This window comes from Oncorhynchus masou, chromosome 9 (assembly GCF_036934945.1).
Source record: "Oncorhynchus masou masou isolate Uvic2021 chromosome 9, UVic_Omas_1.1, whole genome shotgun sequence".
Lineage (NCBI taxonomy): Eukaryota > Metazoa > Chordata > Actinopteri > Salmoniformes > Salmonidae > Oncorhynchus > Oncorhynchus masou.
In genome coordinates, this window is record NC_088220.1 from 78,018,132 (window position 1) to 78,037,960 (window position 19,829).

Below are 19,829 nucleotides of genomic sequence, written 5' to 3' on the forward strand. Positions count from 1 at the left end.
CGTCACGTGACCAATAGATTGAGGGATTATTTGAGAGACGGGGTCCAGTCAAATCAACCAAAAATTCGCTCTGAATTTGTTACGGAATTCAAAAATAATCACACATTTAATACATATTGCGTTTGTGATTTCTTGTGAACTAGAGGGATAAGTTAACAAATAAAATGCATATATAATAAATGACAAATCCCGGTATATCATGTCTGTTCATTATGCAGTGCCAATTACTCTGTGATAAAACAGTAGCAAGGTACGTGCTGTTATGTGCTGGCATCATTTCCCCCCAAACAAAGACGTATCTGATAAACACAGTCCATGTCTTTCATTCAAAATAGTTTATTGCTATCATGCAGGAGTGCCATAAAAGTCGAGAGAACGCCACAGAAGATGCAAAATATTTGTTTTTCTCTGTACAAATATATGTATTCATAAATAGAAGCTCAAAATGAGAAGTTGGGGTGTAAGTAGGGGTGAACAGAGATGATGCTCGAGCTGACCTCTGCCTCAAGCCCATTACAGACGTTAATACAGTAGCTGACATGCATCAAAACAACTCAGTGCAGTATCCTGGCAACAGACAGACATCATAATCCATACTACAGCTTCATCGTGCAGAAGAGGTACAAACTACACTTTAAAAAGTACCAATAGGAAGTTCATGTTTTCAACTGATCAATGAAAGAATATGACATTTCTTTTTCATCCATACCATCAATCTCGCTTGTGTGAGGCCTCCATTGGGGGGCAATGGTGTCATTAGCAGCACTGCTTTGGTTATCAGATTCAGGAGCAGTCGAGCAGATCAATTGTTTAGGAAGTTATTAGGAGAGTCCCTACTACCAGCATGCATTGTGACATCTGTTTCTAAACCATTTGTGCTTTCACAAAACCAATAATGGCAAGTGAGTTTATAATGGTGACCTATAGATACCATTACTGTGTGCATTGACTCTGGAGCTGTATAATGTGGATCTAGGTGATCTGGGTAGTCTACAGTCCAAGCTAAAGTAGCAAACACCTCAAAAATGCTCAACACACAACTTGGGAGTCTTCGAATTACAAATGCTGCCTGCAACTCCCTGCTTGAAATGTTGTGGGTGACCATGTCAAATTGATCACCTGATTTTAGTCCCCAGATAAAAACAGAAGGCAGTGCTACTCATTCGAAAGCTGCCTCTCACTTACAACAGACAGTACATATATAGTTGTTGACAAGAATAAAGGCCACTGGACCAGAGTCTTTGTTTTGGCACTTCAAAAGATTAGCGTCTCCTACAGCACTCCTAACGATTCACGTGATATCTCCTACAATTACAACATAGATTGATATGGTAGGCAATTTGCAAATGTAGAGGTTTACTTCAATAAACATACATTGATACGAAATTTATATAGTTCAAGTAGTCATTTTAATAACCTCTATTAGGGAACTTAGATCAGGGCTATGATTGGGACAAATAGACAAGGCAGTTACACCAGCTACCTAGCTTTGTGTTCAAGGGGATTAAATCAAGTTAGCACTTCCGCGCAAAGGTGCTCTATCCCAGGGAAATGTTTGCCTAGTGTGCGTCTTGCTGTGTCTGCAGCTGTACTGGAAGAGTTGTGATAACATTGACTACTAGATTTCTTGTTAGCACAATTGACTCGAGAAGTTTTTGCAAGTATTGTTCAGCCCTTTTCAGCCCCCCCCCCATCCCCTCACCATTGACCAACACTGACTGGCATTAAGTGCTCAATGTCCATCTGACACATAACAAGGAGTTGGTCGGGGATTAACGACAAGAAACAGCTGAGTTTTTAAGTGTTGTCTAAGCAGAATAAGGACAAGAACCAAGCACACACCTAAGAGAATCCAGAAAATATCAGTCAAACAAAGGTGAAGACATGCAAACTGATACAGGTTGAAGTAAAACAGAAGACATCCACCCAGGAGACTTGTTTCCCTCTGAGCGACTGGCACACTTTCCTGCTAAATAAATAGTGCTTACATTCCACTGTACAACACCACCCATTGCAAACATCACCGAATAGCTGCTTGCTCCCACAGTGCCTCAGAGAAAGTACCTAGAAAACCCTAAAGGCAAAGATTTGCACCATCGCTTGTGACCAGTGAACAACCCAAAACAAGTTTTCCAAAACAGAAATAATAATAAGTGCAACACCTTTAATCGCTCTTTAAAAGTCTTCAGTAACCCTTGTCATTATTTCTTCTGTTTTTTGAAGATCTTGAAGGTGTGTTTCTTACGACTGGCGACGGAGTCTGTGTCTTCTCCCGTGGAGCCGCTGTCTTCCTCCAGAGGGCTCTTCTTGGAGGAGAGTTGAGGGATACGGCTGCTTCCCTTGGCCCCTGCAGCCCCAGGCTGGCCCCCCGTGGGGGAGGGGGTGTCGGCATCGGTGGAGTTGAGGCTGAGGGAGCAGGAGGACTCTGACATGGTCATACCGATGAGGCCAACGTCCATCTCTCCCAGGCTGGCTGATTTCTCGATGCTGTACACCTTCTTCATCAGGATGGGGCTCTCGGGGACTGGCTCGGTCTGGGCTCCTCCCTCGTGGACACGGTTCCCTCCATTAGGTGTGTGGGCATGCAGGGAGGGCTCGTCGGAGGCGGAGCGGACAGGGGGACCATACAGTAAGGGGGTGGGTTTCACCAGGTGGCCCTTGGAGCTGTAGGCGGACAGACGATCACCGATTTGGGAGAGGGACAGGGAGGAGTCTGAGTCTGAGCGGTTCAGATCCCTGTGGAAGAACAGAAGAGAGTCGGTGGAGGAAGAGAGGGACAGTGAGGTACGGTCCAGAGACATTCTATCGCCTCTACCACCTAGGCACTTCAGGTAGATCTGAAAGAACTGGACAGATATAAGCAATGGCAGTAGCTCCATTTCCCCCTCTGATAGGCTAGGTGGATGTTTTACCAATAGATGGAATGCTTATACCTTTATAATCCTTTCAGAACTATGGGGTAGAGGCTAGGAATTGTTTCTGCACTGGACCTGACTGAAAAGGGGATCCAAGCTAAAGCACTGCATGCAGGTAATCTATCCAATGCATGTAAAGCCAAGGACACTGTGGGCACTACTCGCCAACAGGACACTGTGGGCACTACTCGCCAACAGGACACTGTGGGCACTACTCGCCAACAGGACACTGTGGGCACTACTCGCCAACAGGACACTGTGGGCACTACTCGCCAACAGGACACTGTGGGCACTACTCGCCAACAGGACACTGTGGGCACTACTCGCCAACAGGACACTGTGGGCACTACTCGCCAACAGGACACTGTGGGCACTACTCGCCAACAGGACACTGTGGGCACTACTCGCCAACAGGACACTGTGGGCACTACTCGCCAACAGGACACTGTGGGCACTACTCGCCAACAGGACACTGTGGGCACTACTCGCCAACAGGACACTGTGGGCACTACTCGCCAACAGGACACTGTGGGCACTACTCGCCAACAGGACACTGTGGGCACTACTCGCCAACAGGACACTGTGGGCACTACTCAGAAACTGGAACTCCACTCCTGTTAGTATTGCAGGCAGGGGTCAGGGTAGTTTGGGCAACCAGGATAGACACGGGTTGGGAGTGGATGTAAAAAACTCAAATATGAAAGAATAAACAACCAAATGGATTTTCAAAGAAAAGTATTAATGCACAGGTTGCAAAATGGGTGAGTTATAGTCAGAGGAAACTATTCGTTAATGACAATGAACACAGATATGGAAAACAATGGAATATACTACAGGGGAAATGAATGGGAGAAAAGCCAACGAGCATGCGGTGCGTGTGGAGGGAAGAGAGCAGAGTGGTACCCGAAGCTGCTGCTGCGCTGGAAGTCTGGGATGGTGTCCATGGGCTGAAAATAAGACGAGTGATAGACATGGGAGGAATGAGGAGCGGAGGCATGTAAGGAGGAGGAGGAGTGGAAGGAGTGGGGCTGACGGTAAGGAGGAGGTGGAGAGGAGCAGATGATCGAGGGGTGCGAGACAGCCGAGGACAGGGGAGGCAGGGGGAGAGCCTCAAACTGTTGGAAGGACTGGCTGTGTGACTGTTGGAGGGTGGCCCTAGACCTGGATGGGTAAGAGGTGCAGTCTCCCTGCTGCCCCGCCAACAGGCAGGTCTCTACCAACCTCTGAGAGCCCATGGCCAGCTGGGAGTCCATGTGGCGCTGACGCAGGGACATCATACTGGGAGCTGCTGACACAACACAGAACAATACCATTATCAACAACCAAAGTCTGATTATACACAACACACAGGGTGAGGGAAAACAGTAGGTTGGAATTAGACTGGGAGGGCAGTAGCAGACATGGGTGTTGGTGATATTTCAGTACTGAATTGGTGTTCTTGACCTCTGTTCTGAGCACTTCAGTAATGTTTGGTTGTGAGGAAGGCAAGTGATGGCTGTTCAATTACCTGGGCCTTAGCTATGCCATAGCATTAAACAAGAGAAAATGAGGGATGGCACTGTCTGGTGAGACGTTTGGCTGGTGACTGGTGAGGATTTTTGCAGGGAGTACAAAAGTTAAATATTTCATCATAACTAATCCTTCATGTGTAAAATCAGACAGTGCTGTGTGTTGTGAGAGGGTCTACGAGTTCTCTGGGTGATGAGGATCAGAGAAAGAAGAGCAAGTCATTGGAGAGCTTGAGACAATAAGGCCAGGGGTACATGGCCACAGCATAGACAGTTTTCCTTCTCCATCTACAGGCCCTGTCCCAGGCCAGCGTGTTACAGCTATATCCATCTACAGGCCCTGTCCCAGGCCAGCGTGTTACAGCTATATCCATCTACAGTCCCTGTCCCAGGCCAGCGTGTTACAGCTATATCCATCTACAGTCCCTGTCCCAGGCCAGAGTGTTACAGCTCTATCCATCTACAGTCCCTGTCCCAGGCCAGAGTGTTACAGCTCGATCCATCTACAGGCCCTATCCCAGGCCAGCGTGTTACAGCTATATCCACCTACAGTCCCTGTCCCAGGCCAGAGTGTTACAGCTCTATCCATCTACAGTCCCTGTCCCAGGCCAGCGTGTTACAGCTATATCCATCTACAGTCCCTGTCCCAGGCCAGGGTGTTACAGCTATATCCATCTACAGTCCCTGTCCCAGGCCAGCGTGTTACAGCTATATCCATATACAGTCCATGTCCCAGGCCAGCGTGTTACAGCTATATCCATCTACAGTCCCTGTCCCAGGCCAGAGTGTTACAGCTATATCCATCTACAGTCCCTGTCCCAGGCCAGTGTTACAGCTATATCCATCTACAGTCCCTGTCCCAGGCCAGAGTGTTACAGCTATATCCATCTACAGTCCCTGTCCCAGGCCAGTGTTACAGCTATATCCATCTACAGTCCATGTCCCAGGCCAGCGTGTTACAGCTATATCCATCTACAGTCCCTGTCCCAGGCCAGGGTGTTACAGCTATATCCATATACAGTCCATGTCCCAGGCCAGCGTGTTACAGCTATATCCATCTACAGTCCCTGTCCCAGGCCAGAGTGTTACAGCTCTATCCATCTACAGTCCCTGTCCCAGGCCAGCGTGTTACAGCTATATCCATCTACAGTCCCTGTCCCAGGCCAGAGTGTTACAGCTATATCCATCTACAGTCCCTGTCCCAGGCCAGCGTGTTACAGCTATATCCATCTACAGTCCCTGTCCCAGGCCAGCGTGTTACAGCTCTATCCATCTACAGTCCATGTCCCAGGCCAGCGTGTTACAGCTATATCCATCTACAGTCCCTGTCCCAGGCCAGAGTGTTACAGCTATATCCATCTACAGTCCCTGTCCCAGGCCAGTGTTACAGCTATATCCATCTGCTCTGTGAGGCTTTGATAGGGGTGTGTGACTTAAGGAGAGAGAGCGTTGAGGTCAGGACAAAGGGGTATAAGTAGCTAACAGGCCAACCAGAGTATTTCCTGAGGGACTGGCTGCCAGAACCCATGGACCACAGATCACTGGCTCGCCGGTCCTTGAGGCAGTTGGTGTCTGTGGGTGGACCAGAGACACGAACGGCAGCCGCAGCCAAAAACCAAAGAGACAGTGTTGGTGGGAGGAGAGAGAGGAAGTGAGGGAGGAGGGAACATGTAATTAATGTGGATTAGAAGACTTACTAGAGAACTGTAGTGACAGAGCTCTAGAAGGAGACTGCAGCACCAGAGCTCAGATTACCACTGCAGTAAGTATCACTGCAGTAAATCATAAACCCATATCAGGGTCTCTATAATCTCTGGGTATCTGGGTCTGCTATAATCATAAACCCATAAATCAGTCCTCTCTCTGGGTCTGCTATAATCATAAACCCATACAGTATCAGTCTCTCTCTCTGGGTCTGCTATAATCATAAACCCATACAGTATCAGTCTCTCTCTCTGGGTCTGCTATAATCATAAACCCATACAGTATCAGTCTCTCTCTCTGGGTCTGCTATAATCATAAACCCATACAGTATCAGTCTCTCTCTCTGGGTCTGCTATAATCATAAACCCATACAGTATCAGTCTCTCTCTCTGGGTCTGCTATAATCATAAACCCATACAGTATCAGTCTCTCTCTGCTATAATCTCTGGGTCTGCTATAATCATAAATAATCATAAACCCATACAGTATCAGTCTCTCTCTCTGGGTCTGCTATAATCATAAACCCATACAGTATCAGTCTCTCTCTCTGGGTCTGCTATAATCATAAACCCATACAGTATCAGTCTCTCTCTCTGGGTCTGCTATAATCATAAACCCATACAGTATCAGTCTCTCTCTCTGGGTCTGCTATAATCATAAACCCATACAGTATCAGTCTCTCTCTCTGGGTCTGCTATAATCATAAACCCATACAGTATCAGTCTCTCTCTCTGGGTCTGCTATAATCATAAACCCATACAGTATCAGTCTCTCTCTCTGGGTCTGCTATAATCATAAACCCATACAGTATCAGTCTCTCTCTCTGGGTCTGCTATAATCATAAACCCATCAGTATCAGTCTCTCTCCTGGGTCTGCTATAATCATAAACCCATACAGTATCAGTCTCTCTCTCTGGGTCTGCTATAATCATAAACCCATACAGTATCAGTCTCTCTCTGGGTCTGCTATAATCATAAACCCATACAGTATCAGTCTGCTATAATCATAAACCCAGTATCAGTCTCTCTCTCTGGGTCTGCTATAATCATAAACCCATACAGTATCAGTCTCTCTCTCTGGGTCTGCTATAATCATAAACCCATACAGTATCAGTATCAGTCTCTCTCTGGGTCTGCTATAATCATAAACCCATACAGTATCAGTCTCTCTCTCTGGGTCTGCTATAATCATAAACCCATACAGTATCAGTCTCTCTCTCTGGGTCTGCTATAATCATAAACCCATACAGTATCAGTCTCTCTCTCTGGGTCTGCTATAATCATAAACCCATACAGTATCAATCTCTCTCTGGGTCTGCTATAATCATAAACCCATACAGTATCAGTCTCTCTCTCTGTCTGCTATAATCATAAACCCATACAGTATCAGTCTCTCTCTCTGGGTCTGCTATAATCATAAACCCATACAGTATCAGTCTCTCTCTCTGGGTCTGCTATAATCATAAACCCATACAGTATCAGTCTCTCTCTGGGTCTGCTATAATCATAAACCCATACAGTATCAGTCTGGGTCTGCTATAATCATAAACCCATACAGTATCAGTCTCTCTCTCTGGGTCTGCTATAATCATAAACCCATACAGTATCAGTCTCTCTCTCTGGGTCTGCTATAATCATAAACCCATACAGTATCAGTCTCTCTCTCTGGGTCTGCTATAATCATAAACCCATACAGTATCAGCCCTTATCTCTGGGTCTGCTATAATCATAAACCCATACAGTATCAGTCTCTCTCTCTGGGTCTGCTATAATCATAAACCCATACAGTATCAGTCTCTCTCTCTGGGTCTGGGTCTGCTGCTAATCATAAACCCATACAGTATCAGTATCAGTCAGTCTCTCTCTGGGTCTGCTATAATCATAAACCCATACAGTATCAGTCTCTCTCTCTGGGTCTGCTATAATCATAAACCCATACAGTATCAGTCTCTCTCTCTGGGTCTGCTATAATCATAAACCCATACAGTATCAGTCTCTCTCTCTGGGTCTGCTATAATCATAAACCCATACAGTATCAGTCTCTCTCTCTGGGTCTGCTATAATCATAAACCCATACAGTATCAGTCTCTCTCTCTGGGTCTGCTATAATCATAAACCCATACAGTATCAGTCTCTCTCTCTGGGTCTGCTATAATCATAAACCTGGGGGTCTGCTATAATCATAAACCCATACAGTATCAGTCTCTCTCTCTGGGTCTGCTATAATCATAAACCCATACAGTATCAGTCTCTCTCTCTGGGTCTGCTATAATCATAAACCCATACAGTATCTCTGGGTCTGCTATAATCATAAACCCATACAGTATCAGTCTCTCTCTGGGTCTGCTATAATCATAAACCCATACAGTATCAGTACAGTATCTCTCTGCTATAATCATAAACCCATACAGTATCAGTCTCTCTCTGGGTCTGCTATAATCATAAACTGGTCTCTCTCTGGGTCTGCTATAATCATAAACCCATACAGTATCAGTCTCTCTCTCTGGGTCTGCTATCAATCATAAACCCATACAGTATCAGTCTCTCTCTCTGGGTCTGCTATAATCATAAACCCATACAGTATCAGTCTCTCTCTCTGGGTCTGCTATAATCATAAACCCATACAGTATCAGTCTCTCTCTCTGGGTCTGCTATAATCATAAACCCATACAGTATCAGTCTCTCTCTCTGGGTCTGCTATAATCATAAACCCATACAGTATCAGTCTCTCTCTCTGGGTCTGCTATAATCATAAACCCATACAGTATCAGCCCTTATCTCTGGGTCTGCTATAATCATAAACCCATACAGTATCAGCCCTCATCTCTGGGTCTGCTATAATCATAAACCCATACAGTATCAGTCTCTCTCTCTGGGTCTGCTATAATCATAAACCCATACAGTATCAGTCTCTCTCTCTGGGTCTGCTATAATCATAAACCCATACAGTATCAGCTGCTATAATCATAAACCCATACAGTATCAGTCTCTCTCTCTGGGTCTGCTATAATCATAAACCCATACAGTATCAGTCTCTCTCTCTGGGTCTGCTATAATCATAAACCCATACAGTATCAGTCTCTCTCTCTGGGTCTGGGTATAATCATAAACCCATACAGTATCAGTCAGTCTCTCTCTGGGTCTGCTATAATCATAAACCCATACAGTATCAGTCTCTCTCTCTGGGTCTGCTATAATCATAAACCCATACAGTATCAGTCTCTCTCTCTGGGTCTGCTATAATCATAACCCAAATACTGCCCAGTAGAGCTCAGAGCTGGGTACCAGGAGACCAGTACACATTGATTGACTTTATATGTCAACATTATGTTGTGACAAATATAATATATTTAGGTTGCCAAAAGACGAGAAATAGACATAAGAAGTAAAGTATGTTGTTCGCATCATAACTCCTTTGAGACCGTAACTGGTAAATAAAAGCTGTAATTCTCAATTCAAAAGAAGAAACCCTGAGTATGTAATTCCTTAGTGGCTGAAAAAAAGTGATAAAGTGCATTCAGACCCCTAGACTTTTTCCACATTTTGTTACATTACAGCCTTATTCTAAAATGGATAATAAATAAAATCCTAAATCTACACACATTACCCCATAAAGACAAAGCAAAAACAGGTTTTTCACATTTTTTTGCAAATGTATAACCAAGCCATCAGGTCAAAGGAATTGTCCATAGAGCTCCGAGACAGGATTGTGTCGAGGCACAGGACAACAAAAACATTATGCAGCATTGAAGGTACTCAAGAACACAGTGGCCTCCATCATTATTAAATGGAAGCAGTTTGAAACCACCAAGACTCTTGGATTTGCCAAAATGCACTTAAAGGACTCTCCCAGACCATGAGAAACAATATGCTTTGGTCTGATGAAACCAAGATTGAACTCCTTGGCCTGAATGCCAAGTGTCACGTCTGGAGGAAAACTGGCACCATCCCTACGGTGAAGCATGGTGGTGGCAGCATCATGATGTGGGGATGTTTTTTCCGCGGCAGATACTGGGAGACTAGTCAGGAGTGAGGGAAAGATGAATGGAGCAAATTACAGAGAGATCCTTGATGAAAACCGTCTCCAAAGCGCCCAGGAACTTCCAACAGGACAATGACCCTAAGCACACAACCAAGACAACGCAGGAGTGGCTTTGGGACAAGTCTCTGAATGTCCCCGAGTGGCCCAACAAGACTCAAGACTTGAACGCGATCGAACATCTCTGGAGAGACCTGAAAATATCTGTGCAGCAACGCTCCCCCATCCAACCTGACAGAGCTTGAGAGGATCTGGAGAGAAGAATGGGAGAAACTCCCCAAATACAGGTGTGGCAAGCCTGTAGTGTCATACCTAAGAAGAGTCGAGGCTGTAATCACTGCCAAAGTTGGTTACAGTACTGAGTAAAAGGTCTGAATACTTATGTAAATGTCAAATGTATGTCAAATTTTATACACTTGCCCAAAAATCTAAAAACCTATTTTTGCTTTGTCATTTGGGATAGACTGTGTAGATTGATGGGGAGGGGGGGGGGGGACTGTTTAATCAATTTTAACTTAAAAAAATGTGGGAAAGGGGTCTGAATACTTTCTGAATGGAGTATAACATGTACCCACAGGGGAATGACAATATAAGGCAAGGCTATGTGAGAAAGTAAAACAAATGGTCTTCCAGGCAGCACAACAAGGCCATTGTGCCGCCTTCTTTTCCAAATATAGGCCGAGACCAAAGCTAAAGCCTTATAAAGCTTACAGGAGTACAACAGCCTTTCATATTGTTTACTATTACTTCATGTTAAGCACATTCCATTGGTCAGACTAGGAGACAACTGCTAAAAATAGATCAGCACAAAGATTTGGTGTCATGAAGCATGTATTTTTTCAGAGGTTAAATTTTCACAGCATGGGATATCAACATTGTGCACCTTGTTCTCATCTTACACTCCATCCCAGAAGTGAAATTCCCATATATCAAGGCAACACTAACTTCCAAAATGAAATAACCAACTGAAAACATATTAAAAAAACAGGTGAAATTACAATTCATATATTATAGACTTGCAAACACACAACATCCTCAGATCACAGACAAACACCCTGAATCCCTTCACCAACAAGGCTGCTCATTTAGTAAATTCATAGAATGGTTGATAAATCGTTAATGATAATACTTTGTGGCTGTATGCTAATTTTCATATGAGAGCTGATTTTTGGATTTCCCCAGGAGGCCCTTGGTGTATTTAGGGGGTATTTTGCTACCGGGTCCCACAGTGAAGCCGAGGGAGTCGGACGAGCCCTTACATTGCAGAGTTCCGGGCGATATGATGTCCTCGTCCATGTCATCCATGTCATCAGACATAATGAAGTGCTGGGGCGTGGCCCGGCCACCCATGATGCTGGGGTCAAGGTTCAGGGTGGAGGCCAGGGAGGACAGCCCAGGGTTGTTGACGATGGTGAACCCAGTCAGAATCTCAATCTGCTGCCAGCGGTGCAGCCTCTCCCTCAGAGCAGCAGTCACCTCACCCAGGGCTTGTCTGGACCGGAGGAGAGGAGAGGGAGAAGGGGAGGAGGAGGACACAGGGAAACAAGCACAGATCACAATGTCAACATAGTTATAGGAGATATTGGCTTAGACAAATCCCAAACTTTAATTAAACTCACTTGGCTGTCAGAATTTGGTGATCCACATTATCCAGACAGGAGCTGTGTGCCACATGGAAGGTCCCAAATATGGTGTTCCTCTTCTTCTTGATCTTCTCTGCCTGCAGTCACACACACAAGATAAAACATTACTCTCCCGTTCTGTCACTCTAAGGGTCCAGAGTTTCTCCTGCTCACATGGACCGGGAAATCTCCTGGACCTACTCATACGGTTGTCGTGTCTCTGGCTGATTAAATTATATGGACAGGCTATTTTATCAAATCGATTACCTAATATTTGATTGATTACGTGATTATATATCAATAGCAGTCAATTACTCATTGTCACCTTATTCAGTCTCATATGAAAGACGTAAAGTTCTTGGTTATCTTCAAACTCTGGCTAACAAGTTGAATCAGTAATACAAAAATAGGCTTAATTATGTATTTACTAAATAGCTAAATAATCACACAGAATTACATACAAAGGATGGGTGGCAGGGTAGCCTAGTGGTTAGAGCGTTGGACTAGTAACCGGAAGATTGGAACGGTCGTTGAGACACTAACAGCTTACAGACGATAGGCAACTAAGGTCACAGTAATGAAAACTTAGGACACAAAAGATGCCTTTCTACCGACTCTGAAAAACACCAAAGAAAGATGCCCAGGTTCCCTGCTTATCTGCATGAATGTGCCTTAGGCATGCTGCAAGAAGGCATGAGGAATGCAGATGTGGCCAGGGCAATAAATTGCAATGTCTGTACTGTGAGACGCCTAAGACAGCGAAACAGGGAGACCGGATGGACAGCTGATCGCCCTCGCAGTGGCAGACCACGTGTAACACCTGCACAGGATCGGTACATCCGAACATCACACCAGCGGGACAGGTACAGGATGGCAACAAAAACTGCCTGAGTTACACCAGGAATGCACAATCCCTCCATCAGTGCTCAGAGTGTCCGCAATAGGCTGAGAGAGCCTAGACTGAGGGCTTTTAGGCCTGTTTTAAGACAGATCCTCACCAGATATCACCGGCAACAACGTCACCTATGGGCACAAACCCACCGTCGCTGGACCAGACAGGACTGGCAAAAAGTGCTCTTCACTGACGAGTCGCGGTTTTGTCTCTCCTAGGGTAATGGTCGGTTTCGCGTTTGTCGTTGAAGGAATGAGAGTTACACTGAGGCCTGTACTCTGGAGCGGGATCGATTTGGAGGCAGAGAGTCCGTCTGGGACGGTGTCAAAGCATCATCAGACCGCGCTTGTTGTCACTGCAGGCAATCTCAACGCTGTGCGATACAGGGAAGACATCCTCCTCATGTGGTACCCTTCCTGCAGGCTCATCCTGGCATGACTCTCCAGCATATCAATGCCACCAGCCATACTGCTCATTCTGTGCGTGATTTCCTGCAAGACAGGAATGTCAATGCTCTGCCATGGCCAGCGAAGAGCCCGGATCTCCATCCCTTTGAGCATGTCTGGGACCTGTTGGATCGGAGGGTGAGGGCTAGGGCCATTCCTCCCAGAAATGTCCAGGAACTTGCAGGTGCCTTAGTGGAAGAGTGGGGTAACATCTCACAGCAAGAACAGGCAAATCTGGTGCAGTTCATGAGGAGGAGATTCACTGCAGTACTTAACCTCTTGAAACTCTGGGGGCGCCATTTCATTTTTGGATGAAAAACATTCCCGTTTTAAACAAGATATTTTGTCACAAAAAGATGCTCGACTATGCATATAATTGATAGCTTTGGAAAGAAAACACTGAATTTTCCAGAACTGCAAAGATATTGTCTGTGAGTGCCCTAGAACAGGAGCTACAGGCAAAACCAAGATGAAACGGCAACCAGGAAATGAGCAGGATTTTTGAGGCTCTGTTTTCCATTGTCTCCTTATATGGCTTTTAATGCGACAGGAATGAGCCTGCCCTATCTATCGTTTCCCCAAGGTGTCTGCAGCATTGTGACGTATTTGTAGGCATATCATTGGAAGATTGACCATAATAGACTACATTTTCCAGGTGTCCGCCCGGTGTCCTCCGTCGAAATTGGTGCGTCATTTTCAGCTGCTGGTATTTTTCCATGGGATTCTGAGGGGAAAGCAGGCTTCCACGAACGGCATATCAATGAAGAGATATGTGAAAAAACACCCTGAGGATTGATTCTAAACAACGTTTGCCATGTTTCGGTCGATATTATGGAGTTAATTCGGAAAAAGTTTGACGTTTTGGTGACTGAATTTTCGGTTAGTTTCGGTAGCCAAATGTGATGTACAAAACGGAGCGATTTCTCCTACACAAAGATTCTTTCAGGAAAAACTGAACATTTGCTACGTAACTGAGAGTCTCCTCATTGAAAACATCCGAAGTTCTTCAAAGGTAAATGATTTTATTTATTTGGTTATCTGGTTTTTGTGAAAATGTTGCGTGCTAAATGCTGCGCAAAATGCTAAGCTAGCTTCCAATACTCTTACACAAATGCTTGATTTGCTATGGTTCAAAAGCATATTTTGAAAATCTGAGATGACAGTGTTGTTAAGAAAAGGCTAAGCTTGAGAGCTAGCACATTCATTTCATTTCATTTGCAATTTTCATAAATAGTTAACGTTACGTTATGCTAATGGCTTGAGGCTATAACTGGATATAGGTTTTTTCATAGCCAAACGTGAACAAAACGGAGCGATTTGTCCTACACAAATAATATATATATTTTTTTAAACTGAACATTTGCTATCTAACTGAGAGTCTCCTCATTGAAAACATCTGAAGTTCTTCAAAGGTAAATGATTTTATTTGAATGATTTTCTTGTTTTTGTGAAAATGGTGCTGGCTGAATTCTAGGCTTATAGCTATGCTAGCTATCAATACTCTTACACAAATGCTTGTTTAGCTATGGTTGAAAAGCATATTTTGAAAATCTGAGATGACAGTTTTGTTAACAAAAGTCTAAGCTTGAGAGCAAATATATTTATTTCATTTCATTTGCGATTTTCATTAATAGTTAACGTTGCGTTATGCTAATGAGCTTGAGGCTATGAATAGAATCCCGGATTGCTCGACGAAAGAAGTTAATGCAGCTGGTGGCCACGCCAGATACTGACCAACTTGATTTTGACCCCCTCGCTTTGTTCATGGAGAAATTATTCAATTTCTGTTAGTCACATATTTGTGGAACTTGTTCAGTTTATGGTTCAGTTGTTGTCTCGTTATGTTCATACAAATATTTACACGTTAAGTTTGCTGAAAATAAACGCAGATGGCAGAGAGGACATTTTTTGTTGTTGCCGAGTTTATATTTAGTCCTCATACGGCACATATAGTGGGGCAAAAAAGTATTTAGTCAGGCACCAATTGTGCAAGTTCTCCCACTTAAAAAGAGGCCTGTAATTTTCATCATAGGTACACTTCAACTATGACAGACAAAATGAGAAGAAAAAAAAATCCAGAAAGTCACATTGTAGGATTTTTAATGAATTTATTTGCAAATTATGGTGGAAAATAAGTATTTGGTCAATAACAAAAGTTTCTCAATACTTTGTTATATACCCTTTGTTTGCAATGACAGAGGTCAAACATTTTTCTGTAAGTCTTCACAAGGTTTTCACACACTGTTGCTGTATTTTGGCCCATTCCTCCATGCAGATCTCCTCTAGAGCAGTGATGTTTTGGGGCTGTTGCTGGGCAACACGGACTTTTAACTCCCTCCAAAGATATTCTATGGGTTGAGATCTGGAGACTGGCAAGGCCACTCCAGGACCTTGAAATGCTTCTTATGAAGCCACTCCTTCGTTGCCCGGGCGGTGTGTTTGGGATCATTGTCATGCTGAAAGACCCAGCCACGTTTCATCTTCACTGCCCTTGCTGATGGAAGGAGGTTTTCACTCAAAATATCACGATACATGGCCCCATTCATTTTTTCTTTTACACGGATCAGTTGTCCTGGTCCCTTTGCATAAAAACAGCCCCAAAGCATGATGTTTCCACCCACATGCAACTCAGCATTCTTTGTCCTCCAAACACGACGAGTTGAGTTTTTGCCAAAAAGTTATATTTTGGTTTCATCTGACCATATGACATTCTCCCAATCTTCTTCTGGATCCTCCAAATTCTCTCTAGCAAACTTCAGACGGGCCTGGACATGTACTGGCTTAAGCAGGGAGACACGTCTGGCACTGCAGGATTTGAGTCCCTGGCGGCGTAGTGTGTTCCTGATGGTAGACTTTGTTACTTTGGTCCCAGCTCTCTGCAGGTCATTCACTAGGTCCCCCCGTGTGGTTCTAGGATTTTTGCTCACCGTTCTTGTGATCATTTTGACCCCACGGGGTAAGATCTTGCGTGGAGCCCCAGATCGAGGGAGATTAACAGTGGGCTTGTATGTCTTCCATTTCCTAATAATTGCTCCCACAGTTGATTTCTTCAAACCAAGCTGCTTACCTATAGCAGATTCAGTCTTCCCAGCCTGGTGCAGGTCTACAATTTTGTTTATGGTATCCTTTGACAGCTCTTTGGTCTTGGCCATAGTGGAGTTTGGAGTGTGACTGTTTGAGGTTGTGGACAGGAGTCTTTTATACTGATAGCAAATTCAAACAGGTGCCAATAATACAGGTAACGAGTGGAGGACAGAGGAGCCTCTTAAAGAAGAAGTTACAGGTCTGTGAGAGCCAGAAATCTTGCTTGTTTGTAGGTGACCAAATACTTATTTTCCACCATAATTTGCAAATGAATTCATTACAAATCCTACAATGTGACTTTCTTGATTTTTTTTCTCATTTTGTCTGTCATAGTTGAAGTGTACGTATGATGAAAATTACAGGCCTCATCTTTTTAAGTGGGAGAACTTGCACAATTGGTGGCTGACTAAATACGGTTTTGCCCCACTGTGTATCTCTAGTCCTCATGCGGTGTGTATCTCTCTAGTCCTCATGCGGTGTGTATCTCTCTAGTCCTCATGCGGTGTGTATCTCTCTAGTCCTCATGCGGTGTGTATCTCTCTAGTCCTCATGCGGTGTGTATCTCTCTAGTCCTCATGCGGTGTGTGTATCTCTAGTCCTCATGCGGTGTGTGTCCTCATCTCTAGTCCTCATGCGGTGTGTGTATCTGTGTATCTCTAGTCCTCATGCGGTGTGTGTATCTCTATGCGTCCTCATGCGGTGTGTGTCCTCATCTCTAGTCCTCATGCGGTGTGTGTATCTCTAGTCCTCATGCGGTGTGTGTATCTCCTCATGCGGTGTGTGTGTATCTCTAGTCCTCATGCGGTGTGTGTATCTCTAGTCCTCATGCGGTGTGTGTATCTCTAGTCCTCATGCGGTGTGTGTATCTCTAGTCCTCATGCGGTGTGTGTATCTCTAGTCCTCATGCGGTGTGTGTATCTCTAGTCCTCATGCGGTGTGTATCTCTAGTCCTCATGCGGTGTGTATCTCTAGTCCTCATGCTCTAGTCCTCATGCGGTGTGTATCTCTAGTCCTCATGCGGTGTGTATCTCTAGTCCTCATGCGGTGTGTATCTCTAGTCCTCATGCGGTGTGTGTATCTCTAGTCCTCATGCGGTGTGTGTATCTCTAGTCCTCATGCGGTGTGTGTATCTCTAGTCCTCATGCGGTGTGTGTATCTCTAGTCCTCATGCGGTGTGTGTATCTCTAGTCCTGTGGCATCTCACCCCTTCTTTCGCCACCAGTAGCTGCTTCTCAGCGTTCTGCTTCTTGATGTTGTAGTACTGCACCTCCACCTCATGGGTGAGCTGGAGCCACTTCTGGAGGGACTCTGGTGGGGACCAGCTGCAGCGAGACTCCAGCTCCTTCTCGGCTTTCTTCAGGGCCATGCGCACCTGCAAAAATACACACACGTCACACAGACCAGAAGTCAACCTACAGCATTTAACTTCTTCTGACTCAAAACAGCAGGGAAAAGAACACACTAAAGTCTCAATGCCAAAAGTCAAAGTGGTTAAACACAAATGAATCATTCCCACAGTGTCCCTCTGGACCATGGAGTAAATGTGGATGGGGAGGTGGGAGAGGGAAATGTGATCTCATTGGCGTGTGAAAACTAGCACTCTTTGTCTCCAGACATCCTCATTAAGAGCTGTGCAAATGAGCCCAGAGCCAAAGAGGCATCCACCCACCCTTAGACTGAATCACTGACAAGCCATACACACACACACACACACACACACACACACGCTCTTTGTAGGCATGTATGCTGAAAAGGAAGGAGCTATCTATCTCTAGTCATATCTTGAGAACTGAAATCAGATAAAGGAGTGACTATTGCTTCCTCCAGCATACGACAGTGTTCTCAGGAGACCATAGTGATCGTAGTAGAATGAAGAGTACACAACATGAGCCCTCTGCTCAGCTGCCCTGTGTGGGCCGACCGCTGCTTCTTTTCATGCCATTTCCCTGATGGGCAAAGAGCTGAGTGGGAGTTAGGCCTACTGATAGCATTCTGCATCTGATCCATCTAAATGTTTAGCTGGCTCCCTAGAATATAGAGTGGTTAACAGGGTTCAGTCAAGTCTCCCCTCTCTGGAATTAATCTACAGGATCATGTTACTGGCCTCAACCACAACTTGTTTCTCAACAAGTACCCCGCTAGAATAATTCCCCCTCTCTCATCCACATGCATTTGTTCTCCACACCTGTCCCTCCCCAAAGTGGTACAGTCAAGTACCTGGTCCAGCTCCTCCTCGGCGTATTTCTGCCGACTCAGCTCGTTCTCGGTGCCCTCGCGGAGCTCCTTCAGCCGCTGGGCCTCCTGCTTGGCACAGTTGATCTCATCCCTCAGCTTCTGTTCCAGGTTCACCTTCTCCACCTCTACTGTACGGTGCTCCTCCTGGGCTATCTGCAGCCTGAGAGCGAGAGAATCTTTTACTCTCTCATTCTGGAATATACAAGGTCTGAGGTCATCTGCCTTTGGCCTAAAGAGCAGGAGCCCAGATTTAAAGACATTGGAAATACAGACATTGTTATCCTACAAGAAACATGTTATAGAGGAGTCAGACCCACTGGTTGCCCTCTAGGTTACAGAGGTGGTAGTCCCATCCACCAAACTACCAGGTGTGAAACAGGGAAGAGACTCAGGAGGTATGCTAATTTGGTATAGAGCAGACTATACGTACTTTTTGGAGAAATGTCCTCTGGTCTGATGAAACAAATATAGAACTGTTTGGCCATAATTACCATCGTTATGTTTGGAGGAAAAAGGGGAGGCTTGCAAGCCAAAGAACACCATCCCAACCGTGAAGCACGGGGGTGGCAGCATCACATTGTGGGGGTGCTTTGCTGCAAGAGGAACTGGTGCACTTCACAAAATAGATGGCATCATGAGGTAGAAAAATTGTGGATATATTGAAGCAACATCTCAAGACATCAGTCAGGAGGTTCAATCAAATCAAATTGTATTTGTCACATACACATGTTTAGCAGATGTTAATGCGAGTGTAGCGAAATGCTTGTGGTTCTAGTTCCGACAATGCAGTAATAACCAACGAGTAATCTAACTAACAATTCCACAACTACTACCTTATACACACACACAAGTGTAAAGGGATAAAAATATGTCCATAAAGATATATGAATGAATAAAGCTTGGTCGCAAATGGGTATTCCAAATGGACAATGACCCCAAGCATACTTACAAAGTTTAAGGACAACTTCGTCAAGACATTGGAGTGGCCATCACAAAGCCCTGACCTCAATCCCATAGACAATTTGTTGGCAGAACTGAAAAAGCATGTGTGAGCAAGGAGGCCTACAAACCTGACTCAGTTACACAGGGTGTGAGGAGGAATGGGCCAAAACATTTACCCAACTTATTGTGGGAAGCGTGTGGAACGCAACCCGTAACATTAGACCAAAGTTAAATAATTTAAAGGTAATGCTACCAAACACTAATTGAGTGTATGTTAACTTCTGACCCACTGGGAATGTGATGAAAGAAATTAAATCTGAAATAATTATCTCTACTATTATTCTGACATCTCACATTCTTAAAATAAAGTAATGATCCTAACTGCCCTAAAAAAGGGGATTTAAAAAAAAAAACAGGATTAAAGGTCAGTAATTGTGAAAAA

General features: G+C 44.7%; 1 protein-coding gene across 3 annotated transcripts in view; it reads right to left on the reverse strand.

Moving 5' to 3' along the window:
* Nucleotides 1–316: 316 nt before the first annotated feature.
* LOC135546642 (stromal interaction molecule 1-like) overlaps nt 317–19,829 on the reverse strand; it is a 61,578-nt gene continuing 42,065 nt past the window's right edge. The window contains exons 8-14 of one of the 3 annotated variants that reach the window (XM_064975233.1): nt 18,428–18,605; nt 17,415–17,582; nt 11,786–11,886; nt 11,426–11,658; nt 5,915–5,995; nt 4,137–4,200; nt 317–2,736 (exon numbers count right to left, since the gene is read on the reverse strand). In XM_064975233.1, the coding sequence (XP_064831305.1) occupies nt 2,202–2,736; nt 4,137–4,200; nt 5,915–5,995; nt 11,426–11,658; nt 11,786–11,886; nt 17,415–17,582; nt 18,428–18,605 (1,360 nt within the window). In that variant the 3' untranslated portion in view covers nt 317–2,201. Of the gene's footprint in view, nt 2,737–4,136; nt 4,204–5,914; nt 5,996–11,425; nt 11,659–11,785; nt 11,887–17,414; nt 17,583–18,427; nt 18,606–19,829 lie in introns of all 3 variants that reach the window. The other 2 variants (XM_064975232.1, XM_064975231.1) reach the window with 2 other exon arrangements.